This window comes from Hyla sarda, chromosome 4 (assembly GCF_029499605.1).
Source record: "Hyla sarda isolate aHylSar1 chromosome 4, aHylSar1.hap1, whole genome shotgun sequence".
NCBI classification, from domain to species: Eukaryota; Metazoa; Chordata; class Amphibia; order Anura; family Hylidae; genus Hyla; species Hyla sarda.
This window is the reverse complement of record NC_079192.1, coordinates 407,164,928-407,191,789: the sequence shown is the minus strand read 5'-3', so window position 1 is coordinate 407,191,789 and position 26,862 is coordinate 407,164,928. Positions and strand designations below refer to the sequence as shown.

General features: G+C 45.5%; 1 protein-coding gene across 6 annotated transcripts; it reads right to left on the bottom strand.

Moving 5' to 3' along the window:
• Positions 1-224: 224 nt before the first annotated feature.
• On the bottom strand, positions 225-24,650 carry RAB19 (RAB19, member RAS oncogene family). 6 transcript variants are annotated; one of them, XM_056569523.1, is made up of 5 exons: positions 13,461-13,531; positions 6,978-7,188; positions 5,210-5,482; positions 4,500-4,683; positions 225-1,252 (listed from the first exon to the last, which is right to left on the bottom strand). In XM_056569523.1, exons 3-5 carry the CDS (start codon positions 5,402-5,404, stop codon positions 987-989), a joined length of 645 nt encoding a protein of 214 aa, XP_056425498.1. In that variant the 5' UTR covers positions 5,405-5,482; positions 6,978-7,188; positions 13,461-13,531; the 3' UTR covers positions 225-986. The 6 variants fall into 6 exon arrangements, with proteins under 6 accessions (XP_056425498.1, XP_056425497.1, XP_056425503.1 ...); XM_056569522.1 differs by lacking the exon at positions 13,461-13,531 and adding an exon at positions 7,521-7,590; XM_056569528.1 differs by lacking the exons at positions 6,978-7,188; positions 13,461-13,531 and adding an exon at positions 24,629-24,650.
• Positions 24,651-26,862: the final 2,212 nt, after the last annotated feature.

Here is a 26,862-nt window from a genome sequence, read left to right as displayed (position 1 = left end):
GCTCGTGATGTCATGCCCACGCCCCTTCCATAGACTTGCATTGAGGGGGTGTGGGCATGATGTCACGGCCACACCCCGTTCGTGACATCATGTCCACGCCCCCTCAATGCAAGTCTATGGGAGGGGGCGTGACGGCTGTCACGCCCCCTCCCATAGACTTGCGTTGAGGGGGCGTGGGCATGACGTCACGAACGGGGTGTGGCTGTGACATCACGAGCCTCTGGCACTGTACTCAACGCTCTAAACAAATGCCGGGTGCAGCAGGGAGATCGCGGGGGTCCCCAGCTGCGGGACCCCCACGATCAGATATCTTATCACCTATCCTTTGGATAGGGGATAAGAGGGGCAGAGTACCCCTTTAAAGTTGTTTCATGGAATCGTAGTGTTTCATTCCTGCACTTTACACTATGGGAACAATTACCTTGACAAAAGAGTAGTTGGGGAACATCCAAGGACTACAACTCCCACCTGATCTGCAGCATAACTGTCCCCGTGCGCCTATGTTACAGTGCCACATGCAAAATCGTATGTGTTTTACAGCAATATATCATATTTTTAGTCAGGTAAAAGTTGAAAAAATTACATTATATATATATATATATATATATATGTACATAACAGTAGATTAGGTTTTATCTAAAAGACTCTTCGAAGGTCTGCAGTATACAACTACCATTGACCCATCTTCCATGTGATGGTCTTCTGACACAAGAAGGCTTCTTGATTTTCGAAAAGTTTTGAAAGGATTCCTTTGATGCTAAAGATGAAGAACCCTCTTCTTACAACCCCCCATTTACAGGCAGACAAGCCCTTGTAGGGGATGATCCTTGAGTCTTGAGCAAGTTGACATAGGCAAGGGCCAACTACATAGTTATCAGCTTTCTCAAAGACATGTCCGTCCTTACCTCATGGTCCGAGAAGAGGCATATGGTATTTAGAAAGAGAGATCTCATCCAGCGGAGGCCTCGATTGTCCACTCCCCACATCTAACCACATAGACAATTCTTATCTGGCTCCTTTTCGTCCAGAATAGGCCGGGAGTCCAGGACAAAGCTATTCCGTGGACTCTCCTTGTGAAAGTGATGCGTGTTGCGTGCAATGAGCACTTTAGTCATCAGGTGGAAAACCTCTTCAATGTTACAGTAGTCCTTGGCCGAGGTCTCTAAGACCGCCAGCAGTCCGTGCTTCTCAGCCAACGTGCAGGCCTCTTCAAACAGGATCTGCCGCTTCTCCACAAGGTCTGATTTGTTGCCTTTGAACACAGATAAGATAAAGAATGAGAAATTCCCAGCAATCATTGCTAATAATCCTTATACATGACCACGTTCAGGTCAAATCAGGAACAAATTGTTTATGTATGGTCATCTTAGGATCTTACTAATTGTAACATCAGCACTCTGGCCAGACAAGCTGGCCGTGAGCGCTCTCCTCCCATGTACCCACTGCCAGTGGGGCTGGGATTCGCATCGCGGGAATCGCCCGAGTTCCAGCCCGTCACTCACCTCCATGGTCTTCTGTGTTCTCAGTCCCGGCGCGCGTTCCCCCTGGCCCCTAGGGCGCTCGCGCGTTGGAGCTCTGATTTAAAGGGCCAGTACGGCCTAATTAGTGTCTTCACCTGTTTCTTCCCTATGAGTGTGTTCACCTACCCCTGCCCTGTTGCCCTAGTGCCTGAGAGAAAGCTACTGTGTTCCTGTTATGCTGTCTATCCGTGTACCTGATCCTTGTTACGTGACCTGACCCTGTTACTGTGCCGCCTGCCCTGACCTTCAGCTATCCTGACCTCCTCTTGTCCTTATCCATCTGTACCACGCTTCATCCCAGCTACCTGTGTGGACGAGTCGTGCCAGGGGTAGCGACCTGGGTGCCACCTGCCGCAGCAAGACCATCCCACTTTACGGCAGGCTCTGGTGAAAACCAGCGGCACTTAGACTCTGCTCCCTGGCATGGCTCATGTCATCATCCACACAGGCCCAGAGGATCCACCACCTGCCATTTCTCTTACACCAATTGGGTAGATGTCCATCTTGTGGACCATTTGGGGCTGGACAAAGCCAACCACACAAAGAAGTGATGTCCAGCACCCGATGTACGGATAAAATCTCTTGCTTTTATTTAGAACTTTAACAGGATATAAAAAGAACAAACAAGAAACCTCAGAGGTTTCTTGTTTGTACTTTGTGTATCCTGTTGAAGTTAAAAAAAAAAAAAAGATTTAATCCGTACACCAGGGGGGTGCCGGCGGGTCCACTGCACAGGTGATTCGAGCGGCTGGAGTGTAGCTGTGAACTACGAGACATTGCAACAAAGCTAAACAAACCTCTAGGTAGCTACATATAGGTATATACTACATGTATTTAATTCCACCGACAAGTGGAGAAAGATAAAATTGAGAAGTTGCTGGCAATTGCTATTGTCAATGTGATTGCTATGGACAGTCCAACCTAATTGGTTCTTATTCTGTTTCAAAATACCCAAGATCATGTAATATATTTATAGTAAACTTCCAACTCAAGAGACCCTTTTTGTTGGGCTGCATTCACACCTCGTTTTCACTGTACGGGTGTCGGGTCCGGCTGGGGGAGGGGAAAACAGGGCGCTCCCGTACCCCAGCCGGACCAGCGCTGAAATCCATTTACTTTAATGAGCCGACCGGAGTCAAATGGGGACTTTGCTCGACTCATTTTTGACCCGTATTTGGTTTTGTGACCAGACCTAAAACCGTAGTATACTGCGGTTTTAGGTCCGGTCAGGAAACCGGATACGAGTCCAAAAATTTGCCGACCGGAGTCACCATTTGACTCCGGTCGGCTCATTAAAGTAAATGGATTTCAGCCCAGGTCCGGCTGGGGTACGGGAGCACCTGGTTTTCCCCTCCCCCAGCCGGATCCGGCACCCCCTACAGTAAAAACGAGGTGTGAATGCAGCCTAACAGTCACACCTGGCCAGGCTGTGCATGTTGCTCTCTGTTCAGGCAAGAGTTACAATTCTGGGCCAATCAGCAGCTAAGGGGGGTTATTTCAGGCCTCCTGAGCCTTTCTGACTTTCTGCTAATTTCACTTTGCACTTTGGGGGAGGTTTATCAAAAAACTGTGCAGAGGAAGAGTGGTGCAGTTACCCATAGCAACCAATCAGATTGCTTCTTTCATTTTTAAAGAGACCTGTGAAAAATGAAATAAGCAATCTGATTGGTTGCCATGGGCAACTGCACCACTCTTCCTCAGGTTTTGATAAATCTCCCCTTTTATCTCTGTGCACACATGTATCCTTCTTTTTGCCATGGCCTTTGTAGTTTTACTCATTTATGTGCTTTTTGCTTAGTTTGTTTGTAAGATATCCGTCTGTGCCTTGGCCGGTTATCCAAGTCTAGTTTAGTATCTGTATTAGGAACTTGTTCCTTGTATTTTGGCTTGTGTTTACACCTGTTTCTGTGTATCCTGGATCTTGACCCGTTCCTCCTAGGTAAGGTCCTGATCTACATTGCTATGTTGTGCCCCTAACCTGGAGTCTATTTGTTTTTTGTATTTTGTATTCCTCCATTGTTGGAGTTTGGTTTTGTAGTTAATCTAGTGTAAATTGATTCTAGTGCATCATTGATCTATAAAGTGTTCTGACAGTTAACCTGTCGATTCCCTGCCATCCTGGTTATTCTTGACGCTTTATCTCTTGGTATCCTGTTCAGTTCATATTCTCATAACTGCTGTATCTTGCTAAGGGTCTTAGGCTCTTGTCTGCATGCTATATACCTGCTGTCTTGTTACCCTGATATCTGTTTATGACTTCTTTGAATTCTTGTCATTATTTAGTATCCTGATTCCCTGTCTGTGTTATAGTTTTTAATTGTTCGTATCCCGACTTGTGTCTCCGACCTCCTACAGTTCTTGTTGATTGTTTTGACTATGTCGCCTCTGCATTTTAGTCAGGGAAGGGACTGGCGCTCAGTGGTCAGCAAAGGGACTGGTGCCCAGTTGTAGAGCCAATGCTTTGGGTGGATATACATGTAGACAAGGAAAGGGGTTCTCACATAAGCTCAGGTCCCTGCCCTTTGTAATGTTTCCCGACTCTTCCTGATGGTGATTTAAGCCACCATACCATCTCCGGTAACAAATAACCAAAGGATCCAACAACTTCTCCCATGACCTCCAGGCTCTGCCATTGGGCAAAAGTTGCCATCAAGCTGCCTACAGGGCTGATGCCACCTTGTAAAATATTTTGTGACTGTCATGAGCTCTTAGGACACAAGCATTTCTCCATGTTAGTGGAAACTGATGTCAACCTGGATTGCCCTACAATCTTCCAGGGATTCACCTCAGAGTACACATGGCGGACCTACCCATAGTTGAGATTGACCCATACAACAACTAGCCTCAACACATATGGTAACTTTTACAAGTCTCTGTTAAAGTAAAAGACATCACTTCATGTTCTGCGTATTGAGACCTGGAATAGTTCAATGGAAGGTGGAATAAACCATAGCTCCACCTAGTACACAGTACACCTACCGATAAGCATCAACATCAAGTTGGCTGCTCCATATTTTTCCACTTCGTGGATCCAGTGAGGGATGGACTCGAATGTCTGACGTTGGGTGATGTCATAGGCAATGATGGCTCCGTGTGCACTACGGTAATAACTCTGTGTGATGGTACGAAATCTCTCCTGGCCAGCCGTGTCCCACACTTGTACCTAGGAGAAACCAATAATCGGACATGAAAGTTTGTGTTTATCCAGGGGAAGATGAGTGATTAAAAAATAAATAAAACGGGCATTATACACCTCCCATGAACCCCTACGACTGACATTCTGGCGATCATTGGGTCTTCATGGATCAACACTTCCTGGTCCCCTCTCGACCGATCACTGGCCAATTAGGCATTTCCTTTCTCGGTGTCCAGATGGGACCAGAAAGTGGAGATCAGTGGGAATCCAGTTCACTCCTACCCTCCTTAACTTTTCTCGATCATTATAAGTGGCAACATCATGGCGCCAGAAGCCAGTGTCTAAGGCTTCTTAGAATGTTCCATAGCCAAACATTTATGGAAGAACACAAGTTGTAGAGCAGTGGCCTTCAAACTTTCGGCCTCCATCTATTGCAAAACTAAAATTCCCATCATGCACGGACAGCCGTTGGCTGTCCGGGCATGCAGGGAATTTTAGTTTTGCAACAGATAGAGGTCCATAGTTTGAAGACCACTGCTGTAGAGATTTTTACCTTGACTTTCTTGCCATCGATAGTCAGGGACTTCACAGTAAAGTCCACCCCGATAGTGTTCTGGTGCTTGTCACTGAAAATCCCAGATTGGAACCGCTGCACCACACAAGTCTTGCCCACATTGGAGTCGCCAATCAGAATGATTTTAAAGAGAAAATCAAAGGGGTCATCCTCCGGAAAGCCAGATCCAGGCATGCTCCGCGTGGGTGTGGTCAATAGCCCGAGAGAAGATTGAGGAGCTGCAGATTAGGAGGCAGAAGACATACTGCAAATCTAGGAGAAGACAAAGAGAGAGAATAAAGTTCACGTTGTACGAGAACAAACACTTTTTCATGCCTAACTATACCAATCCTTGAGATGAGACCTGAGATGAGAAAATAAGAACGTAAGCTCCACCCATGCATACAGGCCACACCTAACATCTGCTTCGGTCACCTCTGTTGGCCAATGCATTGGGGTCCTTCTGGGGCACACGTGTGGCTAGTGACTTTGCTGTAGAGATCGCACCTAGGACCTGGTGTCTGAAGAGACTCAAAAGGCTTCTCTGCCATATAACAAGATACCAGTATTGTAACTTGCAGATGGTAGGTGGGGGCCCTGTTATGGATTTTACACTGGGGCCAAGGAACTTAAAAGTTATACCTCTGTTTGGGGGGCACCTGTGGCTGGATTTACATGGGGGGTAATTGTGGCTGAATTTACATGGAAGGCACCTGCGGCTGGATTTACACGGGGGGGCACCTGTGGCTGGATTTACATGGGGGGCACTTGTGGCTGGATTTACATTGAGGGCACCTGTGGCTGGATTTACATGGGGGGTAATTGTGGCTTGATTTACATGGAAGGCATCTGTGGCTGGATTTACACGGGGGGCACCTGTGGCTGGATTTACATGGGGGGCACTTGTGGCTGGATTTACATTGAGGGCACCTGTGGCTGTATTTACATTGAGGGCACCTGTGGCTGTATTTACATGGAGGGCACCTGTGGCTGGATTTACATGGGGGGCACTTGTGGCTGGATTTACATTGAGGGCACCTGTGGCTGTATTTACATGGAGGGCACCTGTGGCTGGACTTACATGGGGGGCACCTGTGGCTGGATTTACATGGAGGGCACCTGTGGATGGATTTATACGGAGGGCACCTGTGGCTGGACTTACATGGAGGGCACCTGTGGCTGGATTTACATGGAGGGAACCTTTGGCTGGATTTACATGGAGGGCACCTGTGGCTGGATTTACATGGAGGGCACCTGTGGCTGGATTTACATGGGGTGCACCTGTGGCTGGATTTACATGGAGGGCACCTGTGGCTGGATTTACATGGAGGGCACCTGTGGCTGGATTTACATGGAGGGCACCTGTGGCTGGATTTACATGGAGGGCACCTGTGGCTGGATTTACATGGGGGGCACCTGTGGCTGGATTTACATGGAGGGCACCTTTGGCTGGATTGACATGGGGTGCACCTGTGGCTGGATTTACATGGGGGGCACCTGTGGCTGGATTTACATGGAGGGCACCTGTGGCTGTTTTTCATAGGGAAGCAAATGTGGATCGATTTACTTGGGGGGGCACCTGTGGCTGGATTTACATGGAGGGGGGGGGGAGGGGCTAGAATTACATTTGAGTGACCACTTGTGCAGGTGCCCTATAAAGCCATTAAACCCCTTTGGCACGTATCTAAGATCCCTGTAACAGGAAATGTTACTAATAAAAGCAGAAAAATGCACTTTCCACCATTCACATCTGTAAAAGGTCACATACCGAGACAAATGTCGGAGTATGTTTAGTCGATGTGTGGTCCTCTTAAGTTGAAGATCAAGTATTTCTGGTAGTGACAGGGCATGCTGGGACTCCTAGTTCAATGTCAGATATTTTAACAATGGGGTGTGTTTTCCCCCCCCTATAAAAGCAATTCTTAGGATACCGACCAGTGAGCACAGCTATGGTCGCCATGACAGTGCCGTCACCAATACTAGAAGGGAAGGAGAAGGCAGTAAACACACAGAGGCACAACACTCTTTATCATTGCAGTGCGCACCAAATGACACTTTGGGAAAAAATTATCAAAACCTGTGTAGAGGAAGAGTGGTGCAGTTGCCCATAGCAACCAATCAGATCGCTTCTTTCATTTTTCAGAGGCCTTTTTTAAAAATAAAATAAACAATCTGATCGGTTGACATAAGCAACTGCACCACTCATCCTCCGCACAGGTTTTGATCAATCTCCCCCAATATGCATAGTGGTTGCAGGATACATTTTGGTAGTACCATACAATTGGTGGTTGCAGATTACATTTGGTAGTACCATACGCTTGGTGGTTGCAGGTTACATTTGGTAGTACCATACGCTTGGTGGTTGCAGGTTACATTTGGTAGTACCATACGCTTGGTGGTTGCAGATTACATTTGGTAGTACCATACGCTTGGTGGTTGCAGATTACATTTGGTAGTACCATACGCTTGGTGGTTGCAGATTACATTTGGTAGTACCATACAATTGGTGGTTGCAGATTACATTTGGTAGTACCATACGCTTGGTGGTTGCAGATTACATTTGGTAGTACCATACGCTTGGTGGTTGCAGGTTACATTTGGTAGTACCATACGCTTGGTGGTTGCAGGTTACATTTGGTAGTACCATACGCTTGGTGGTTGCAGGTTACATTTGGTAGTACCATACGCTTGGTGGTTGCAGGTTACATTTGGTAGTACCATACGCTTGGTGGTTGCAGATTACATTTGGTAGTACCATACGCTTGGTGGTTGCAGGTTACATTTGGTAGTACCATACGCTTGGTGGTTGCAGGATACATTTGGTAGTACCATACGCTTGGTGGTTGCAGGATACATTTGGTAGTACCATACGCTTGGTGGTTGCAGGATACATTTGATAGTACCATACGCTTGGTGGTTGCAGGTTACATTTGGTAGTACCATACGCTTGGTGGTTGCAGGATACATTTGGTAGTACCATACGCTTGGTGTTGCAGGTTACATTTGGTAGTATCATACGCTTGGTGGTTGCAGGTTACATTTGGTAGTACCATACGCTTGATGGTTGCAGAGCACTCTTGTCAGTATGATACGCTTGATGGCTGAGGTTCACACTTGGTGGTACTTCTTGGTCTCTATGGATCATTGCTTCCAGGTCCCCGCTAGACACACAGAATCACCTGTCAAGTGGGCATTTCCATCCATTTGTCATGTCCAGATTGGACCAGAAAGTGGAGATTAGTGGGAATCCAGCACACCCATTTCCCAGGACTGGCTCCACCTATAACTAGGCAGCTGCCTAGAGCGCCCTCTAGATGGGGGGTGCTGCTCCGCCTGCCGCAAGAATGTTACTGCACACTGTCTCCACACAGGTCCTGACAGCAACCACTCCTGAGCACCACCAAAAGATTATACGGGCGTCGAGTCCTGCAGGGCTGACCCTAGAATTGTGCTTACCCCCCACCCTCCACCTCCTCGCCTAACCGGCCTTCTAGATGCTGGAGGTATAGGACGTGTGATCATGTGACCAAATAGGTTGGGGCTGAGCCATGTGGGATAGGAAAAATGGTGGCTGAAGGACCTGTGTGATGCTGTGGAGGAGGCCGGATGAGCTGGAGGGGAGGTCACATGTCACCACAGTAGTAAGGTGATTACATGAGAAGGGGGTTTGTTACAGTGTGTCACCACAGTAACATTGTTCATAAAGTTGAAAAAAGACCAGAGTCCATCAAGTTCAACCTGTATCCTTATTGAGTTACTGAGTTGATCCAGAGGAAGGCAACAAAAAAAACCCATCCTAGAGGTAAAAATTCCTTCCAGACTCCAAATATGGCATCAGAATAAATCCCTGATCAACGTTCTGTCCCTATAAATCTAGAATCCATAACCTGTAATGTTATTATTCTCCAAAAATGCATCCAGACCCCGTTTGAATTCTATTACAGAGTTCACCATGACACCTCCTCCGGGAGAGAATTCCACAGTCTCACTGCTCTTACAGTAAAGAACCCCTGTCTGTGCTGGTGTAGAAACCTTCTTTCCTCTAAACCTAGAAGATGCCCCCTTGTTATAGATACAGTCCTGGGTATAAATAATGGGAGAGATCTCTGTACTGTCCCCTGATATATTTATACATAGTTATTAGGTCTCCCCTAAGCCTTCTTTTTTCTAAACTAAATAACCCCAATTCTGATAATCTTTCTGGGTACTGTAGTCCTGTAGTAAGGAGATTACATGAGGAGGATGTTTGTTACAGTGTGTCACCCAGTAATAAGGAGATTACACAAGGAGGGGGTTTGTTACAGTGTGTCACCCCAGAAGTAAGGAGATTACATGAGGAGGGGGTTTGTTACAGTGTGTCACCCCAGTAGTAAGGTGATTACATGAGGAGGAGGTTTGTTACAGTGTGTCACCCCAGTAGTAAGGAGATTACATGAGGAGGAGGTTTGTTACAGTGTGTCACCCCAGTAGTAAGGAGATTACATGAGGAGGAGGTTTGTTACAGTGTGTCACCCCAATAGTAAGGAGATTACATGAGGAGGGGGTTTGTTACAGTGTGTCACCCCAGTAGTAAGCTAATTACATGAGAAGGGGGCTTGTTACAGTGTGTCACCCCAGTAGTAAGGTGATTACATGAGGAGGAGGTTTGTTACAGTGTGTCACCCCAGTAGTAAGGAGATTACATGAGGAGGAGGTTTGTTACAGTGTGTCACCCCAGTAGTAAGGAGATTACATGAGGAGGAGGTTTGTTACAGTGTGTCACCCCAATAGTAAGGAGATTACATGAGGAGGGGGTTTGTTACAGTGTGTCACCCCAGTAGTAAGCTAATTACATGAGAAGGGGGCTTGTTACAGTGTGTCACCCCAGTAGTAAGGTGATTACATGAGGAGGAGGTTTGTTACAGTGTGTCACCCCAGTAGTAAGGAGATTACATGAGAAGGGGGCTTGTTACAGTGTGTCACCCCAGTAGTAAGGAGATTACATGAGGAGGAGGTTTGTTACAGTGTGTCACCCCAATAGTAAGGAGATTACATGAGGGGGAGGTTTGTTACAGTGTGTCACCCCAGTAGTAAGGAGATTACATGAGGAGGGGGTTTGTTACAGTGTGTCACCCCAGTAGTAAGCTAATTACATGAGAAGGGGGTTTGTTACAGTGTGTCACCCCAGTAGTAAGCTAATTACATGAGAAGGGGGCTTGTTACAGTGTGTCACCCCAGTAGTAAGGTGGGACGTGTCAAAGGGCGGAGACAATGGGCGAATTCAAAGGGGGTGGCAAAATTAGCTTTTGCCTAGGGCGGCAAAGATCCATGCACCAGCCCTGACTGATCCTATAGTTTGCTATAATATTTCAGGCCCAGGATGTTTATAGTGTCTCACGTAGGATGATACAGACTGATCGGACGTGACAGCTTATTAGTCACTTCCCATTGAATTCACCGGTCAACTCAAAAAATGAGGAAGAGTTATGTAACTGCTAAAAAAGTAAAACGGGCTTTGTTGCCCATAGCAACCAATCAGAGAGAATACAAAATGAAAGCTGCACTGTGATTGGTTGCTATCGGCAACAAAAGCAATTTTTGTTTCATGTAGTTTAATTAGTGTTTTATTTTTGTACAAACAGGCCCGACTTCCTTTTGTTTTTGAGTTGTAATTCCTTTCATTAACACTGCTGTAAAGATTTTCGTGTGATTTTACGTTCAAATGATTTTTGCAGTACTGTCCACATAATATTTATGGAGGCCTCTCCCCCAAAAGATGATATCAGTAAGGGAAGGTTGTTCAATTTACCTTTCCCTGAACGTCCTCCAATGGGCCCGGCTCTGACACTGTAATGGGCACCAGCAGAAGACATTCCTATCTGAAAGGGACTTTGGACACAATAACTTGCCACAAGGGTCATCTTCTCCAGTGAGGCCAAGGAACATTGGTACCAATAACTTGCCACAAGGGTTACCTCCTCCGGTGAGACCAAGCAACATTGGTACCAATAACTTGCCCCAACAGTCATCTCCTCTAGTGAGGCCAAGGAACATTGGCACCAATAACTTGCCCCAACAGTCATCTCTTCCAGTGAGGCCAAGGAACATTGGTACCAATAACTTGCCACAAGGGTTATCTCCTCCGGTGAGACCAAGCAACATTGGTACCAATAACTTGCCACAAGGGTTACCTCCTCCGGTGAGACCAAGCAACATTGGTACCAATAACTTGCCACAAGGGTTACCTCCTCCGGTGAGACCAAGGAACATTGGTACCAATAACTTGCCCCAACAGTCATCTCCTCCAGTGAGGCCAAGGAACATTGGCACCAATAACTTGCCCCAATAGTCATCTCCTCTGGTGAGGCCAAGGAACATTGGTACCAATAACTTGCCCCAACAGTCATCTCCTCCAGTGAGGCCAAGGAACATTGGTACCAATAACTTGCCCCAACAGTCATCTCCTCTAGTGAGGCCAAGGAACATTGGTACCAATAACTTGCCACAAGGGTTACCTCCTCCGGTGAGACCAAGGAACATTGGTACCAATAACTTGCCCCAACAGTCATCTCCTCTAGTGAGGCCAAGGAACATTGGCACCAATAACTTTCCCAAATAGTCATCTCCTCCAGTGAGGCCAAGGAACATTGGTATCAATAACTTGCCCCAACAGTCATCTCCTCTAGTGAGGCCAAGGAACATTGGTACCAATAACTTCCCACAACAGTCATCTCTTCCAGTGAGGCCAAGGAACATTGGTACCAATAACTTGCCACAAGGGTTACCTCCTCCGGTGAGACCAAGCAACATTGGTACCAATAACTTGCCACAAGGGTTACCTCCTCCGGTGAGACCAAGGAACATTGGTACCAATAACTTGCCCCAACAGTCATCTCCTCCAGTGAGGCCAAGGAACATTGGCACCAATAACTTGCCCCAATAGTCATCTCCTCCAGTGAGGCCAAGGAACATTGGTACCAATAACTTTCCCAAATAGTCATCTCCTCCGGTGAGGCCAAGGAACATTGGTACCAATAACTTGCCCCAACAGTCATCTCCTCTAGTGAGGCCAAGGAACATTGGTACCAATAACTTGCCCCAACAGTCATCTCCTCCAGTGAGGCCAAGGAACATTGGTACCAATAACTTGCCACAAGGGTTACCTCCTCCGGTGAGACCAAGGAACATTGGTACCAATAACTTGCCCCAACAGTTATCTCCTCCAGTGAGGCCAAGGAACATTGGTACCAATAACTTGCCCCAACAGTCATCTCCTCTAGTGAGGCCAAGGAACATTGGCACCAATAACTTTCCCAAATAGTCATCTCCTCTAGTGAGGCCAAGGAACATTGGCACCAATAACTTGCCCCAACAGTCATCTCCTCCAGTGAGGCCAAGGAACATTGGTACCAATAACTTTCCCAAATAGTCATCTCCTCCGGTGAGGCCAAGGAACATTGGTACCAATAACTTGCCCCAACAGTCATCTCCTCTAGTGAGGCCAAGGAACATTGGTACCAATAACTTGCCCCAACAGTCATCTCCTCCAGTGAGGCCAAGGAACATTGGTACCAATAACTTGCCACAAGGGTTACCTCCTCCGGTGAGACCAAGAAACATTGGTACCAATAACTTGCCACAAGGGTTACCTCCTCCGGTGAGACCAAGGAACATTGGTACCAATAACTTGCCCCAACAGTCATCTCCTCCAGTGAGGCCAAGGAACATTGGCACCAATAACTTGCCCCAATAGTCATCTCCTCTGGTGAGGCCAAGAAACATTGGTACCAATACCTTTCCCAAATAGTCATCTCTTCCGGTGAGGCAAAGGAACATTGGTACCAATAACTCGCCCCAATAGTCATCTCCTCTGGTGAAGCTAAGGAACATTGGCTCTAATAACTTGCCACAAGGATTACCTCCTCCGATGAGGCCAAGGAACATTGGTACCAATAACTTGCCAAGGAACCCCAGTCCGGTGCTGAGAACCTCCCAGAACATTAATGCATTAATATCCATATATATGTTACTGATATCAGCCACTCCTTTTATAAAGCTGCTGGACCAGGTTTACGTTCCCTTTAAGACACCTGTTAACCAGCGCTCGTACATGATAATTCTGTATTATTTGTACACGACAGATCCCCCTCCTTCAGGGCTCTGGCCCAGGTACATAATAATAATACAATATCACAGCTTTTTTTCCGTAAGTGTAATGTCTTCCGAATTCCCCCGCTTCACCTCTCAGCCCAGATCCGATCAGATATCTCACCTGAAGCCTCGGCTGCCAGGAACTGTTCACCTGTCAGATACCTTCCTGCGTTTGCACCTTACCTGGATGAACAGGTAAGCCTGCCTTTGCACCCTGCCCCCCGCACCGTTGCATTTTGGGAGATGTAGTTCATAAAGCAATAAGGAAGTGAACGCACCTGTCTTGGCAGAAGACAAACAACCTTTTTATGTCCTTCAGTTTTCTTCGTGAGAATGCGGAGACCGAAGTGAATTAACCTCTTGTTGGCACAGGAGATGGAAAGAGGATATCGGGCCCGGGCCTCTCCCTGGGCCTGGCGGTCCCGTACTGAGTGACACGATTATAATACACAGCTGGGATTACAATGACCTCATTGTGGTTACTAGAATGTGATACAGTATACGGTGACTTTCTCGCCTTCTGCAGTATTTATTACGTAAAGCCGCGTTACTGTCTGCTTTTTGTGTTTTAATATTTCTCCATAAAATGAACAATTTATCAGTAGATCGTCCTCCGCCTGGGTCACTCCAGACTGTTAATTTACTGACAACCAGTAGTTTTTGGCATTGTAATAATAGGCTGCGTTCACACAATGATAAGTACAAAGTGCCGCACTACTGCCCAACCACTGCAATCTCCTGTATATATATATATATATATATATATATATATATATATATAGAGCATGTGAAGAACTCCCTGTATATAAACTGGAAAAAACAGAAGGGCTCACAAATGCAGTAGATGAAAATTTCATGCTATGTTAGTAATCGTGGTAAAAGTGAACCACTGAAAAAGGCTGACATGTTTTGGATACGTTCCTGTCCTTAATCATGATGAAAAAAAAAGACATAAATACAAAAGACCACAAATTAAAAAGTGTATACAGTGGTCCCTCAAGTTACAATATTAATTGGTCCTGGGACTACCATTGTATGTTGAAACCATTGTATGTTGAGACCCAAACTCTATGGAAACCTGGTAATTGGTTCTAAATGCACCAAAATGTCATCCAAAAATAGGAAAAAGTGAGAATTAAAGAAAAATAAGTAGATAACTAATATAGATAAAGCAAATCCTTACACATAAAAGTAAGAAAGATCTGCTGGGAGCTGTAATCACTGTCTATGTCAGTGTTTCCCAAGCAGGGAGCCTCCAGCTGTTGGAAAACTACAACTCCCTGCATGCCCGGACAGCCAAAGGCTGTCCGGGCATGCTGATGAGTTGTAGTTTTGCAACAGCTGGGGCCACCCTGTTTGGGAAACACTGGTCTATGTCAGTGGCGTTGCTAGGGTTGGTGTCACCCGGTGCGGTAGAAAATGGTGTCACCCCCATACCTCCCCCTCCCCCCAGTAAGTTTTTAGCCTGTTGTGACAGACACCACTGTTGTAGCGCATTGTGAGAAATTCCAGTATAATAATCAGATATACCAGTTGCCACAGAATGGGAAAGTGTTAAAGAAGTTTTCACCATTTAAATATACAGCTCCCAGAATTACTTTAAGGGGTACTCCACTGGAAAACATTTACTTTTATATCAACTGGTGCCAGAAAGTTAAACAGATTTTTAAATTACTTCTATTTAAAATCTTAATACTTACAGTACTTATAAGCTGGTGTATGCTCCACAGGAAGTTGCGTAGTTCTTTCCAATCTGACCACAGTGCTATTTGCTGACACCTCTGTCCATGTCAGGAACTGTCCAGAGCAGGATAGGTTTGCTATGGGGATTTGCTCCTACTATGGACAGTTCTTGACATGGACAAAGGTGTCAGCAGAGAGCACTGTGGTCAGACAGAAAAGAAATTAAAAAAGAAAATAACTGCCTGTGAATCGCTTATACAGCAGCTAATAAGTACTGGAAGGATTAAGATTTTTAAATAGAAGTAATTTACAAATCTGTTTAACTTTGTAGCACCAGTTGATTAAAAAAAATGTTTTCCAGTAGAGTACCCCTTTATGCAGTGGTGAGGTTATGCTGGGAGTTGTAGTTTCACTGACCATAACTGTAGAACTGACAAGCGACTACAGCTCTGATAGGACATAGAGAGGAGAATGTACAATGGTATCAGTGACTATAGGTGACGTCTTCTCTATAGTCTTCCCTTATCTAATTCAGATGGTACATACCGCCTGGTCCAGCTAAAACTTCTGTCTGTAGAATGTGACACCCAGAAGTCTCCTCACTATGTCAGCGCATTCTCATCCTCTATATGAAAACAATTATTATTATAAACCTGCCAGACACTGTATCCTCTAAATATAATACTACTATACACTATACTCTTTGATTATAAACCTTCCATACACCATACCCACTGAATATAATACTACCACACACTGTACATTCTGAATATAATACCAACACATACTGTACACTCTGAATGTAAATCTGCCACATACTGTACCCCTGAATATAATACTATCACATACTGTACCCCTGAATATAATACTATCACATACTGTACCCTCTGAATATAATACCAACACATACTGTACACTCTGAATATATTACTACCACCCACTGCGCCCTCTAAATATAATACTTACAGATGAGCAAACTACAGTAAATTCAACTCGTCACAAACTTCTCGGCTCGGCAGTTGATGGCTTTTCCTGCATAAATTAGTTCAGCTTTCAGGTGCTCCCGTGGGCTGATAAAAGTGGATATTGTCCTAGGAGACTCTTTCCTAGAAATGTATCCACCTTTTCCAGCCCACCGGAGCACCTGAAGGCTGAACTAATTTACGCAGGATAAGTCATCAACTGCTGAGCCGACAAGTTCGTGACGAATCGAATTTACTGTAAGTTCGCTCATCTCTAATAATACTACCACAAACTGCGCCCTCTGAATATAATACTACCACCCACTGTGCCCTCTGAATATAATACTACCACAAACTGCGCCCTCTGAATATAATACTACCACCCACTGTGCCCTCTGAATATAATACTACCACAAACTGCGCCCTCTGAATATAATACTACCACAAACTGCGCCCTCTGAATATAATACTACCACAAACTGCGTCCTCTGAATATAATACTACCACAAACTGCGCCCTCTGAATATAATACTACCACAAACTGTGCCCTCTGAATATAATACTACCACACACTGCGACCTCTGAATATAACGTTGCCATACAGTGCACCCTCTGAATATAATACCACAACCGCAGTAACACCCTCAACATCCGTTAACTGATGCTATTACCACGGAGGGGGGTATTGGTGGTGTTGCTAGTGGATGATCGGGGTGCTACTAGTGGGGGGGGTGTTGCTGAAGGATGATGAGGGTGCTACTGGCCATCCCCCCTGGCAGTATCACCCCCATCATCCATCGGCAGGATCATCCTCCTGGCAGGAGCACCGCCATCATCCACCAGGATCTGCTGATGGAGGTGCTGATGGGGGGGGGGGTAGTTGCTGGAGGATGATGAGGGTGCTACTGGCAGGGGGGGGAGCATTAGGTAGGCAGCAGTTCCCCCACATTAGGTAGGTAGCAGTTTCCCCACATTAGGTAGCATCTTTTCCCCACATTAGGCAGCATAGATTCCCCACATTTGGTACCAGTTTCCCCACATTAGGTAGGTACCAGTTACCCCACATTAGGTAGCAATTTCCCCATATTAGGTAGCACAGAATCCCCACATTAGGTAGCAGTTTCCCCACATTCGGTAGCACAGATTCCCCACATTAGCTAGCATAGACTCCCCACATTAGGTAGCATAGACTCCGCACATTAGGTATCATAGACTCCGCACATTAGGTAGCATATACTCCGCACATTAGGTAGCATAGACTCCCCACATTAGGTAGCATAGACTCCCCACATTAGGCCGCAGGTTCCCTTGCAGGTTCCCCACAATGCGTCAAAGTCTCCCCACACACACACACACACATGCACACACACAAAAAAAAAAAACACATACAACACAGAGAGACACACACACAAACACATACAGTCGGAGAGACACACACTCACAGACAGACACACAGAGTCACACACACACACAGAGTCACACAAACACAGTCACACACACACACACACACACAGAGTCACACAAATACACAGAGTCACACACAGAGTCACACAAATACACAGAGTCACACACACACTCAGAGAGTCACACAAACACACACACACACACACACACAAACATAGATAGAGACAGACACACACACTCACCGATCCAGCGCAGCGCGATCCTTCTCACCGGGCGCAATGCGAGTGACGTAACTGACGTCCCCCTGCGCGGCCATGCGGTGTGACGTCAGGCCGGCGCAGACGTGGGAGCGGAGGCCGGGCACAGTACTGGTGAAGGTGAGGGGGGGGGGGGGGCGTGATGACGGACGGGCGCACTGAAAGGGGGGGGGGTTGCTAACGGACGGGCGCACCGCACACACAGCACAGGGGGTTGTGCTGACGGATGGGAGGCCGGTCGGGCACATAGGGGGGTGTAAGTGTAGCTGGGGAGGGGGTGTGGGTGCTGCGGAGTCTTGGTGTCACCCCATTAGGTTGGTGTCACCCGGTGCGGGCCGCACCCCCCGCACCCGGGTCGCAACGCCACTCGTCTATGTAGAGGACAGGAGCTTCTTCAGGGTCCTGTACAGTACACACAGTGTCCCAAAAAAGTAATAGAGTCGCCCTCACCTGGTGTCCAAAGGAGCAGCTAACCCTGGCACCGGTAGAGAGGAGTACAGAACATGTAATACCTCCCTGTACTGTAGGGGGCGCTACCAGACACCAGTCAGTGCATGCACTTCAGTAATACAGGGGTTTTACTAGTGAATTCCCATTTTGATTGGTCGGTTCTTCCAGCCATTGACACGTTTCACAGATCTGGACTGTCTGTACATTGTATGTTGAGTCTGGTTTCAACTTACGATGGTCCAGAAAAGACCATTGTATGTTGAAACTATTGTATGTTGAGGCCATTGTAAGTTGAGGGATCACTGTATAGGGGAACCATATAGCAACGCTAAGTTTTATAGCTAGTTAAACTGTGGGGGACGTGTACTGTACAATGAGGCATTTATGAGGTTTCTGACAGGTGCAGCGCAGGTTACATGTTCGACAGTGACTGGAGGGGGGGGGGGGGGTGATGGGGAGGGGTTTGGGTGATGGGGAGGGTTCTTTATGGCAGTCAGACTCCTCCTGCCTTAGTCTATGCTGATCTCGGGGCAATTTGCTGATTTGCATCAGGCAGACTATACTAGCAGAGCGGAGAGCACACTGATAAATGCTACACAATAGCATAGCATTATTTAGTATTAGCAATGATTGCTAATAATAGGCCCCTATGGGGACTTAAAATGTGTGAATAAAATAATACAAAAATAAGATAAAAAGATTTATAAAAAAAACAAAAAACAAAGCCATCCATAATAAAAATTCAAATCACCCCCTTCCCATCTTTCAAATAAAATAACAAAATAAATTGTGCAATATATGTGACTATATAGGCAATTACATAGGATCATAAAAAAGATTACTACTTAGTATAACACTAAACTAAAAAAAAAAATTTAAAAAAAATTAGATAAGAATAATTCAGTTCCTTCCAGAATATGACTGAATGAGCGTCCTATACAAAACCTCTACTTACAGTTTTTATATTGTGGTCTGATTAAAGGAGAACTCCAGCCAAAATTACCTACGGTAGTAGCTGATACTGGGGGGTCCGACCGCTGGGACCCCCACGAACTCCAGAACTCTCACAGTTAGGAGCACGTGTCGTCAACAGTAGACGGCACGCCCTCCATTATGTCACGCCACGCCCCCTCCATTCATGTCTATGGGAGGGGGTGTTAAGGCCGTCACGCCCCCTCCCATAGACATGAATGGAGGGGGCGTGGCGTGACGTCACATCCCCAGTCCCGGAAACCTGGAGGTTTCCAAAACTGGAGACGCAGCTCCCGAATAGAATGCAGGTGCTGCAGGGAGATCGCGGGGGATCCCAGCAGCGGGCCCCCCGCGATCAGTCATCTTATCCCCTATCCTTTGGATAGGGGATAAAATGTTTTTGCCCGGAATACCCCTTTAAAGGAGATCTGCAGTGTGAGACACTTATCCCCTATCTGCAGGATAGGGGATAAGTGTCTGATCGCGGGGGGGTCGGAACGCTGGGACCCTCGCGATCTCCTGCACGGGGCCCAACTCTTTCGCGGCTCTCGAAATGCAGAAGGTGTATTGGCCGCAGCATGACGCCATGGCCAACACGCCCCCTCCATGTATCTCCATGTGTCCCCGCCTCTCCCATAGAGCTGTATGGAGATGGAGGAGAGCCGGGTGGTCCCAGCGGTCGGACCCCCGTGATCAGACACTGCAGTGCTCCCTTAATAAGGAAATGTTTGTTTGTTTTTTGGTACCTGAAGGATATGTCTTGTTGGGAACATTCGGCAAACATAATAATTGCTAATAGTAAGCAGCTTTTGGTCATAGTTTTCATATTTTGCAGGATCTTAAAGGGGTTCTCCACCATATGGTGATTCTAGTACGTACCTGCCAGACAGTAATGGACATGATTAGGAAGGATCTGCGCTTGTCTTGGGGCTAAATGGCTATGTTGTGAGATTACCATAACACTGTGGCTAGCTTTTTGTGAACTGGCTATTTCCTGTTGGAGTTCGTTTCCTTTAACTACAAGTCCCATAATTTCTTGTTTGTAAGTGTGAGGTCACTTTTCTCCCTCCCGCACATCAGCCACCCCACCCATTGAAACACACCCTTCAATGCAATAGATCCCTTCAATGCAATAGACCAGTGTTTTCTGACCTGGGTGCCTCCAGCTGTTTCAAAACTACAATTCCCTGCAGAATGATCTCTCTCCCACCAAACGGTCACTCCACCCATTATAGCAGTACCAACACTATATTATAAACTACACTAACATTACAGCCCCTATAACATAGTCAAATAAAAAAAATAAACATCCTGGAACATCCCTTTAAGTGGACTGAATGAAATATATATATATATATATATATATATATATATATATATAATATATATAGGGGGAGATTCATCAAGACCTATACTGACGGGAAACTTGACCAGGTGCCCATAGCAACCAATCAGATCGCTCCTTTTATTTTTCAGAGGCCTTTTCAAAAATGAAAGAAGCGATCTGATTGGCTGCTATAGGCAACTGGGCAACTTTTCCTCTACACAAGTTTTGATGAATCTCCCCCCCATACACACAAATTCACTGATAAATAACAGCGCCCTGAGATGTAGCATATTAATATTTTACTGTATTTAATTTATCGGTTTACACCATGTAAATAATCCAGATAATGGTGCAATTATAAGGCAGTGTTTCCCAACCAGGGCGCCTCCAGCTGTTGCAAATCTACAACTCCCAGCATGACGATTGGGTCTGAATAAAAATCATTCACAGCAGTGTCTCCCAACCAGGGTGCCTCCAGCTGTTGCAAAACTACAACTCCCAGCATGCCTGGACAGCCCCTGGCTGTCCGGGCATGCTGGGAGTTGTAGTTTTGCAACAGCTGGAGGCACCCTGGTTGGGAAACACAGTTTCTCCTTAATAAAGTGACACCTAGAGGGCCTAGGACAGGCCCAGAGTCTCTACCATTTAGATGTCATCCATATACTGAGCGTGCAAAGCCCAGTAGTGCCACCAAGTGGTTATAGTTAAAATAAATGTAAATTCTATGGCTGGGTTCACACCCAGTAGCAGTCTGGTCCATTTTTAGCCAAAACTAGGAGTGGATCAAAAAGGCAGAAAAAAGTGCAATTGTTTCTATTATAGTTTTTCTCTGTGTAAGCGACACTTCTAGTTTTGGTTAAAAATATGATCCGAAGTGAGGACCAAAAGGAGAAGGGAAAAAGGGAACAAAAGACCAGCGCACCCTGTGCCGTTACCTCGTGGGAACAAGAGTCAGGTGGAATGGGGATGGAGAACTGCTCACCTTATTGTGTCGCGCTGCGAGCGCGACACCGTTATGGGCTTGGTATGGAGATTATATGGCAGCCTGTGTCCTTCCGTTTCTCGAGATGGTCGAGGCGGTTCAGTTAAGATGCGAGTTCTGTGCCCATGGCAGAGGTCACAGCTTGGAAAAATTGGATGACCCATGACCTGAGGAAGAGGGGTGATCCCTCGAAACGCGTTGTCTGTCCTTTCTGAAGCAATAAAGACTGAATTCTTTATCACACCTGAAGTCTCTTACCTAATTGACCACCAACACGGATCCTGCGAGCGCCAGAGAAGTATCCAATTTTTCCAAGCTGTGACCTCTGCCATGGGCACAGAACTCGCATCTTGAAGTGAGGACCAAAAAACAGACCGAAATACTACATAATTATAAATAACTCTACGTCTCTATTGTTTAGATTATATATAGTAGTATTCTAGGAATTACTAGAATCTAGACAGTCGAGTTATACATTATAGTTATAATACGGGGTGTACGGTAGGATTGTCGCCCTTTACACTGAAAAGTACTGATCAGGTAAAAAGGGGCCATGGCTTAATGTGAAGAGCCTATTATCTGAAAATCGCTGTTGGTCTGGGGCAGGGAAGGGGTTAATGACAACCAAGGGGCATACCTAGAGTATTTGGCACCCAGGGTAGATCGAATATTTGGCCCCCCCGCTCAGACACTCAGCAGGGGGGTCAGAGAGATGACGGTGGAGTGGTGCAGTTGCCCATAGCAACCAATCAGATCGCTGCTTTCTATTTTTGGTTGCTATGGGCAACTGCACCATTCTTCCTCTAAACTGGTTTTGATAAATCTCCCCCTATATGCACACCCTCCCACAAAGTATATGCACGCACACTCGCAAGCAGTATATGCACACTCACATGATATGCACACACAAGTATGAACACTCACATATGTACACACACACAGTATATGCACACTCACACTATATGCACACAAACGTACCCAGTATATGCACACTCACATGATATGCACACACAAGTATGAACACTCACATATTTACACACACACACAGTATATGCACACTCACATGATATGCACACACAAGTATGAACACTCACATATTTACACACACACACAGTATATGCACACTCACATGATATGCACACACAAGTATGAACACTCACATTATATGTACACACACACAGTATATGCACACTCACACTATGTGCACACAAACGCAAATATATATATATGAAGAAAGAATGTGTAGTGAGTGTGCTCAATCCGTGTAGTCGTCGGAGAAACTTGCACAATGCAGACCCCCACTGGCTGCACTAAAATTGGCAAGCATAAAAGTTTAACAAAAATTAAAAAATGTAAAAAAGATGGGCTGTTCTCAAGGACGTTTAAAATGTGAATTAACGTGAAAATGTGGAGTATGGATGTAAAAGAATGTGTGATTCTGAGTTCAGCAAGTGGCTATAAGTAGTGTTGCTCGCGAATATTCGCAATGCGAATTTGATTCGCGAATTCGCGAATATTCACGAATCTAGCACTATATATTCGTAATTACGAATATTCAGTTTTTTTTTGTTTTTTTTTCACAGTACACATCACAGTGATCACCCCTCTCTGTTCCCAGCTTATGTGGTGTAAAGAAGACTCTAATACTACTGTGTGAGACTGGCGTGCGAATTTTCGCATATGCGGAAATAAAACGCGAATATTACGAATATGCAAATTTAGCGAATATATGACGAATATTCGTCCATATATTGGCGAAATATCGCAAATTCGAATATGGCCTATGCCGCTCAACACTAGCTATAAGTATACGGACAGCGATAACTGGGGGTCAACAAACAAATGTATGAAAATATTACATTAGCAATAAACCTAGAGTGGATGCCGGCAATGCATTCCGGGATAATACAATAAAATAGTAAATATTAATAAATATTGATTGTATTTTTATTAATATTTACTATTTTATTGTATTATCCCGGAATGGATTGCCGGCATCCACTCTAGGTTTATTGCTAATGTAATATTTTCATACATTTGTTTGTTGACCCCCAGTTATCGCTGTCCGTATACTTATAGCCACTTGCACAACTCGGAATCACACATTCTTTTACATCCATACTCCACATTTTCACGTTAATCAAAGTCCTTGAGAACAGCCCATCTTTTTTCATATATATATATATATATATATATATATGCACACACACTCGTACACAGTACAGTGGTCCCTCAAGTTACAATATTAATCGGTTCCAGGACGACCATTGTATGTTGAAACCATCGTATGTTGAGACCAGAACTCTATGGAAACCTGGTAATTGGTTCTGAAGCCACCAAAATGTCATCCAAAAATAGGAAAAAGTGAGGATTAAAGAAAAATAAGTAGATAACTAATATAGATAAAGCAAATCCTTACATATAAAAGTAAGAAAGATCTACTGGGAGCTGTAATCACTGTCTATTTCAGTGTTTCCCAATGAGGGTGTCTGCAGCTGTTGCAAAACTACAACTCCCAGCATGACCGGACAGCCGAAGGCTGTCCGGGCATGCTGGGAGTTGTAGTTTTGCAACAGCTGGAGGCATCCTCTTTGGGAAACACTGGTCTATGTAGAGGACAGAAGCTTCTTCAGGGTCCTGTACAGAACCCGCAATGTCCTAAAAAAGTAACATGGAGTCGCCCTCACCTGGTGTCTAAAGGAGCAGCTAACCCTGGTACAGGTAAAGTGTACAGAATATGTAATACCTCCCTGTACTGTAGGGGCGCTACCAGACACCAGTCAGTGCGTGCACTTTAGGAATACAAGGGTTTTACCAGTGAAATGTCCATTCTTCCAGCCATTGACAGATTCCATAGCATTGTATGTTGAGTGTGGTTTCAAGTTACAATGGTCCAGAAAAGACCATTGTATGTTGAAACTATTGTATGTTGAGGCCATTGTAAGTTGAGGGATCACTGTATATGCACACACAGAATATGCACACTCACCTAATGCACACACTCGTACACAGTATGGGGGAGATTTATCCAAACCTGCATAAAGGAACAGTGGTGCAGTTGCCCATAGCAACCAATCAGATCACCTCTTTCATATTTCAAAGAACCTTTGAAAAAAATGAAAGAGACAATCTGATTGGCTGCACAGGTTTTGATAAATCTCCCCATATATGTACAATCACACTATATGCACACACTCGTAGACAGTATAGGCACACTCACACCATAGGCATACACAGTTTATGGACACTCACACAAACTTCACATTCTAGGCACGATCCGTCAGGCAGGTCCTGTAGTCTCCCCAGATGACCAAACCATTTGGTTCTCGTCTGCCTCAGGCCAGCAAAGAGTTAACATCCGATGAAGTCTTGGTCTGTGTCTGCATCTCCCAGCCCTACTCCTGCTAGGCCTTCGCACTCCTAGGTTTAATCCTGTTCAAGATGAAGCCGGCTACAAGCAAGTCACTGTTCGGTTCCACAAGTTGCATCATCTGAGACAGATCCATCAATTACAGCATTGTATGGAATTTGGAGGATTTCACCCAAAAGGTCTCCAGTCCACGCTGTGAAGGCAAAGTGCTCAAGTCTTTAGCTCAAAGAAGGAGAATTGGCTTAGCCAGAGGAGAATAAGCTAAACAAGGACCCCTCTGCTGACACAACACGTCCGTATCTCTGTAAACCCTACACATAGGGAATCAACCCTCAAATTCCGTAAAAATGGCAAGTATTTGCACCATAGTAAGTCGACTTGTGCAGGCCTTCCACAGTAGAGTACAAGCTGTACGGTAGCGTATAACTGTCTGCATCCACATTGAAAGCACACCAGAAGCTTTTCATGAAGTATATCTGCTGCAAAAGAAACCATTAAAGGAGTAGTCCAGTGGTGACCCAGTGGTGAACAACTTATCCCCTATCCTAAGGATAGGGGATAAGTTTGAGATCGCGGGGGGTCCGACCGCTGGGGCCCCCTGTGATCTCCTGTACGGAGCCCCGACAGCCCGCGGGAAGGGGGCGTGTCGACCTCCGCACGAAGCGGCGGCTGACACGCCCCCTCAGTACAACTCTATGGCAGAGCCGAAGCGCTGCCTTCGGCAATATCCCCCTCTGCCATAGAGATGTATTGAGGGGGCGTGTCGGCCACCGCTTCGTGCGGAGGTCGACACCCGCTATCTGTCTGGAGAGCCTGGCCCCCGTACAGAGAGATCGCAGGGGGCCCCAGCGGTCGGACCCCCCGCGATCTCAAACTTATCCCATATCCTTGGGATAGGGGATAAGTTTTTCACCACTGGACTACCCCTTTAAAGGGACAGTGACAATATAGATTTTAAAAATAGACCTTTGTCTTAAAGGCCAAAATTGTTGGTGTCTAATGGGGTACACCGATTATGAAAAACGTATTCCCTGAATGTGTCTGATCAAGGGGGGTCTGACCGCTGGGACGAACTGTTGTCAGAAATGATGACGTGTGAGCAACTGAGGCGTGACATCGCTGATTGGCTGTGCAGGCCATCACTCCCAGGACCAGTCCGTCCTGGAAGGTGGGGACCAAAAGCGATGAGGGCGGCGAGACGGGCCCTGTTCTGGAAATTGCGGGAGGATGGGCGGGGGATGTCAAAGTGGTCGTAGCTATTCTATGGATACGTTTTGCATAATCGGATAATCCTATTAAGGGGTTAAACAGTTCCTGATTCCCTGAATTGCTTAAACATGTCATATACGGGAAACCTATGAAGCTACTTCCCCTAATAGTTCATAAACTGAGTTATGAAATGCTGTGGTTTCCGGTAATGTATAGGAAATATTACAATAAAATAATATATATATATACAGTAAAATCACGCTTAGCAGACACCTCCCAATAGGGGAACAAAGTCCCAAAGGACAATGTATTTGCACCGTAAAAATAGGGGACACTCCCAATAGCGGAAAGGGGACAAAACACTCCCAATAGGGGACATCCATCCTACCTTGTACACAGGGCTGTCAGGAGGTACAGCCAATACCCCGTAAGGAGATAAGGGGTGAAAACATAGCACTGGGAGATTCTACTGTAATATTCCTTTTATTATTAACCCCTCATATACCGATACAACATCCCCACTACTATACGCCCCCCAAGGGCTACCACAGTAATTACACTCTGGAGTAAGTACAGTTCAGTATTCTGTCATTTAGAAAGATTTTTGCGCCTTTTTTCCCAATTGGGGACACCTCTCAATATTGGTCATTTTTTTTTAATTCCCCATGAGTGTCCGCTATTGGGAGTTTCTACTGATATATATATATATATATATATATATATATATATATATATATATACACACACACACACACACACACACATATGTATAATTCTTGATATATATAAATAGATAGATCTTATAATTTATTTATATATATATATATAATACATTTTATATTGAAGTATATAACAGTACACAAAAGAAACACATTGAGGGAAATTTATCAAAACCTGTGCAAAGGAA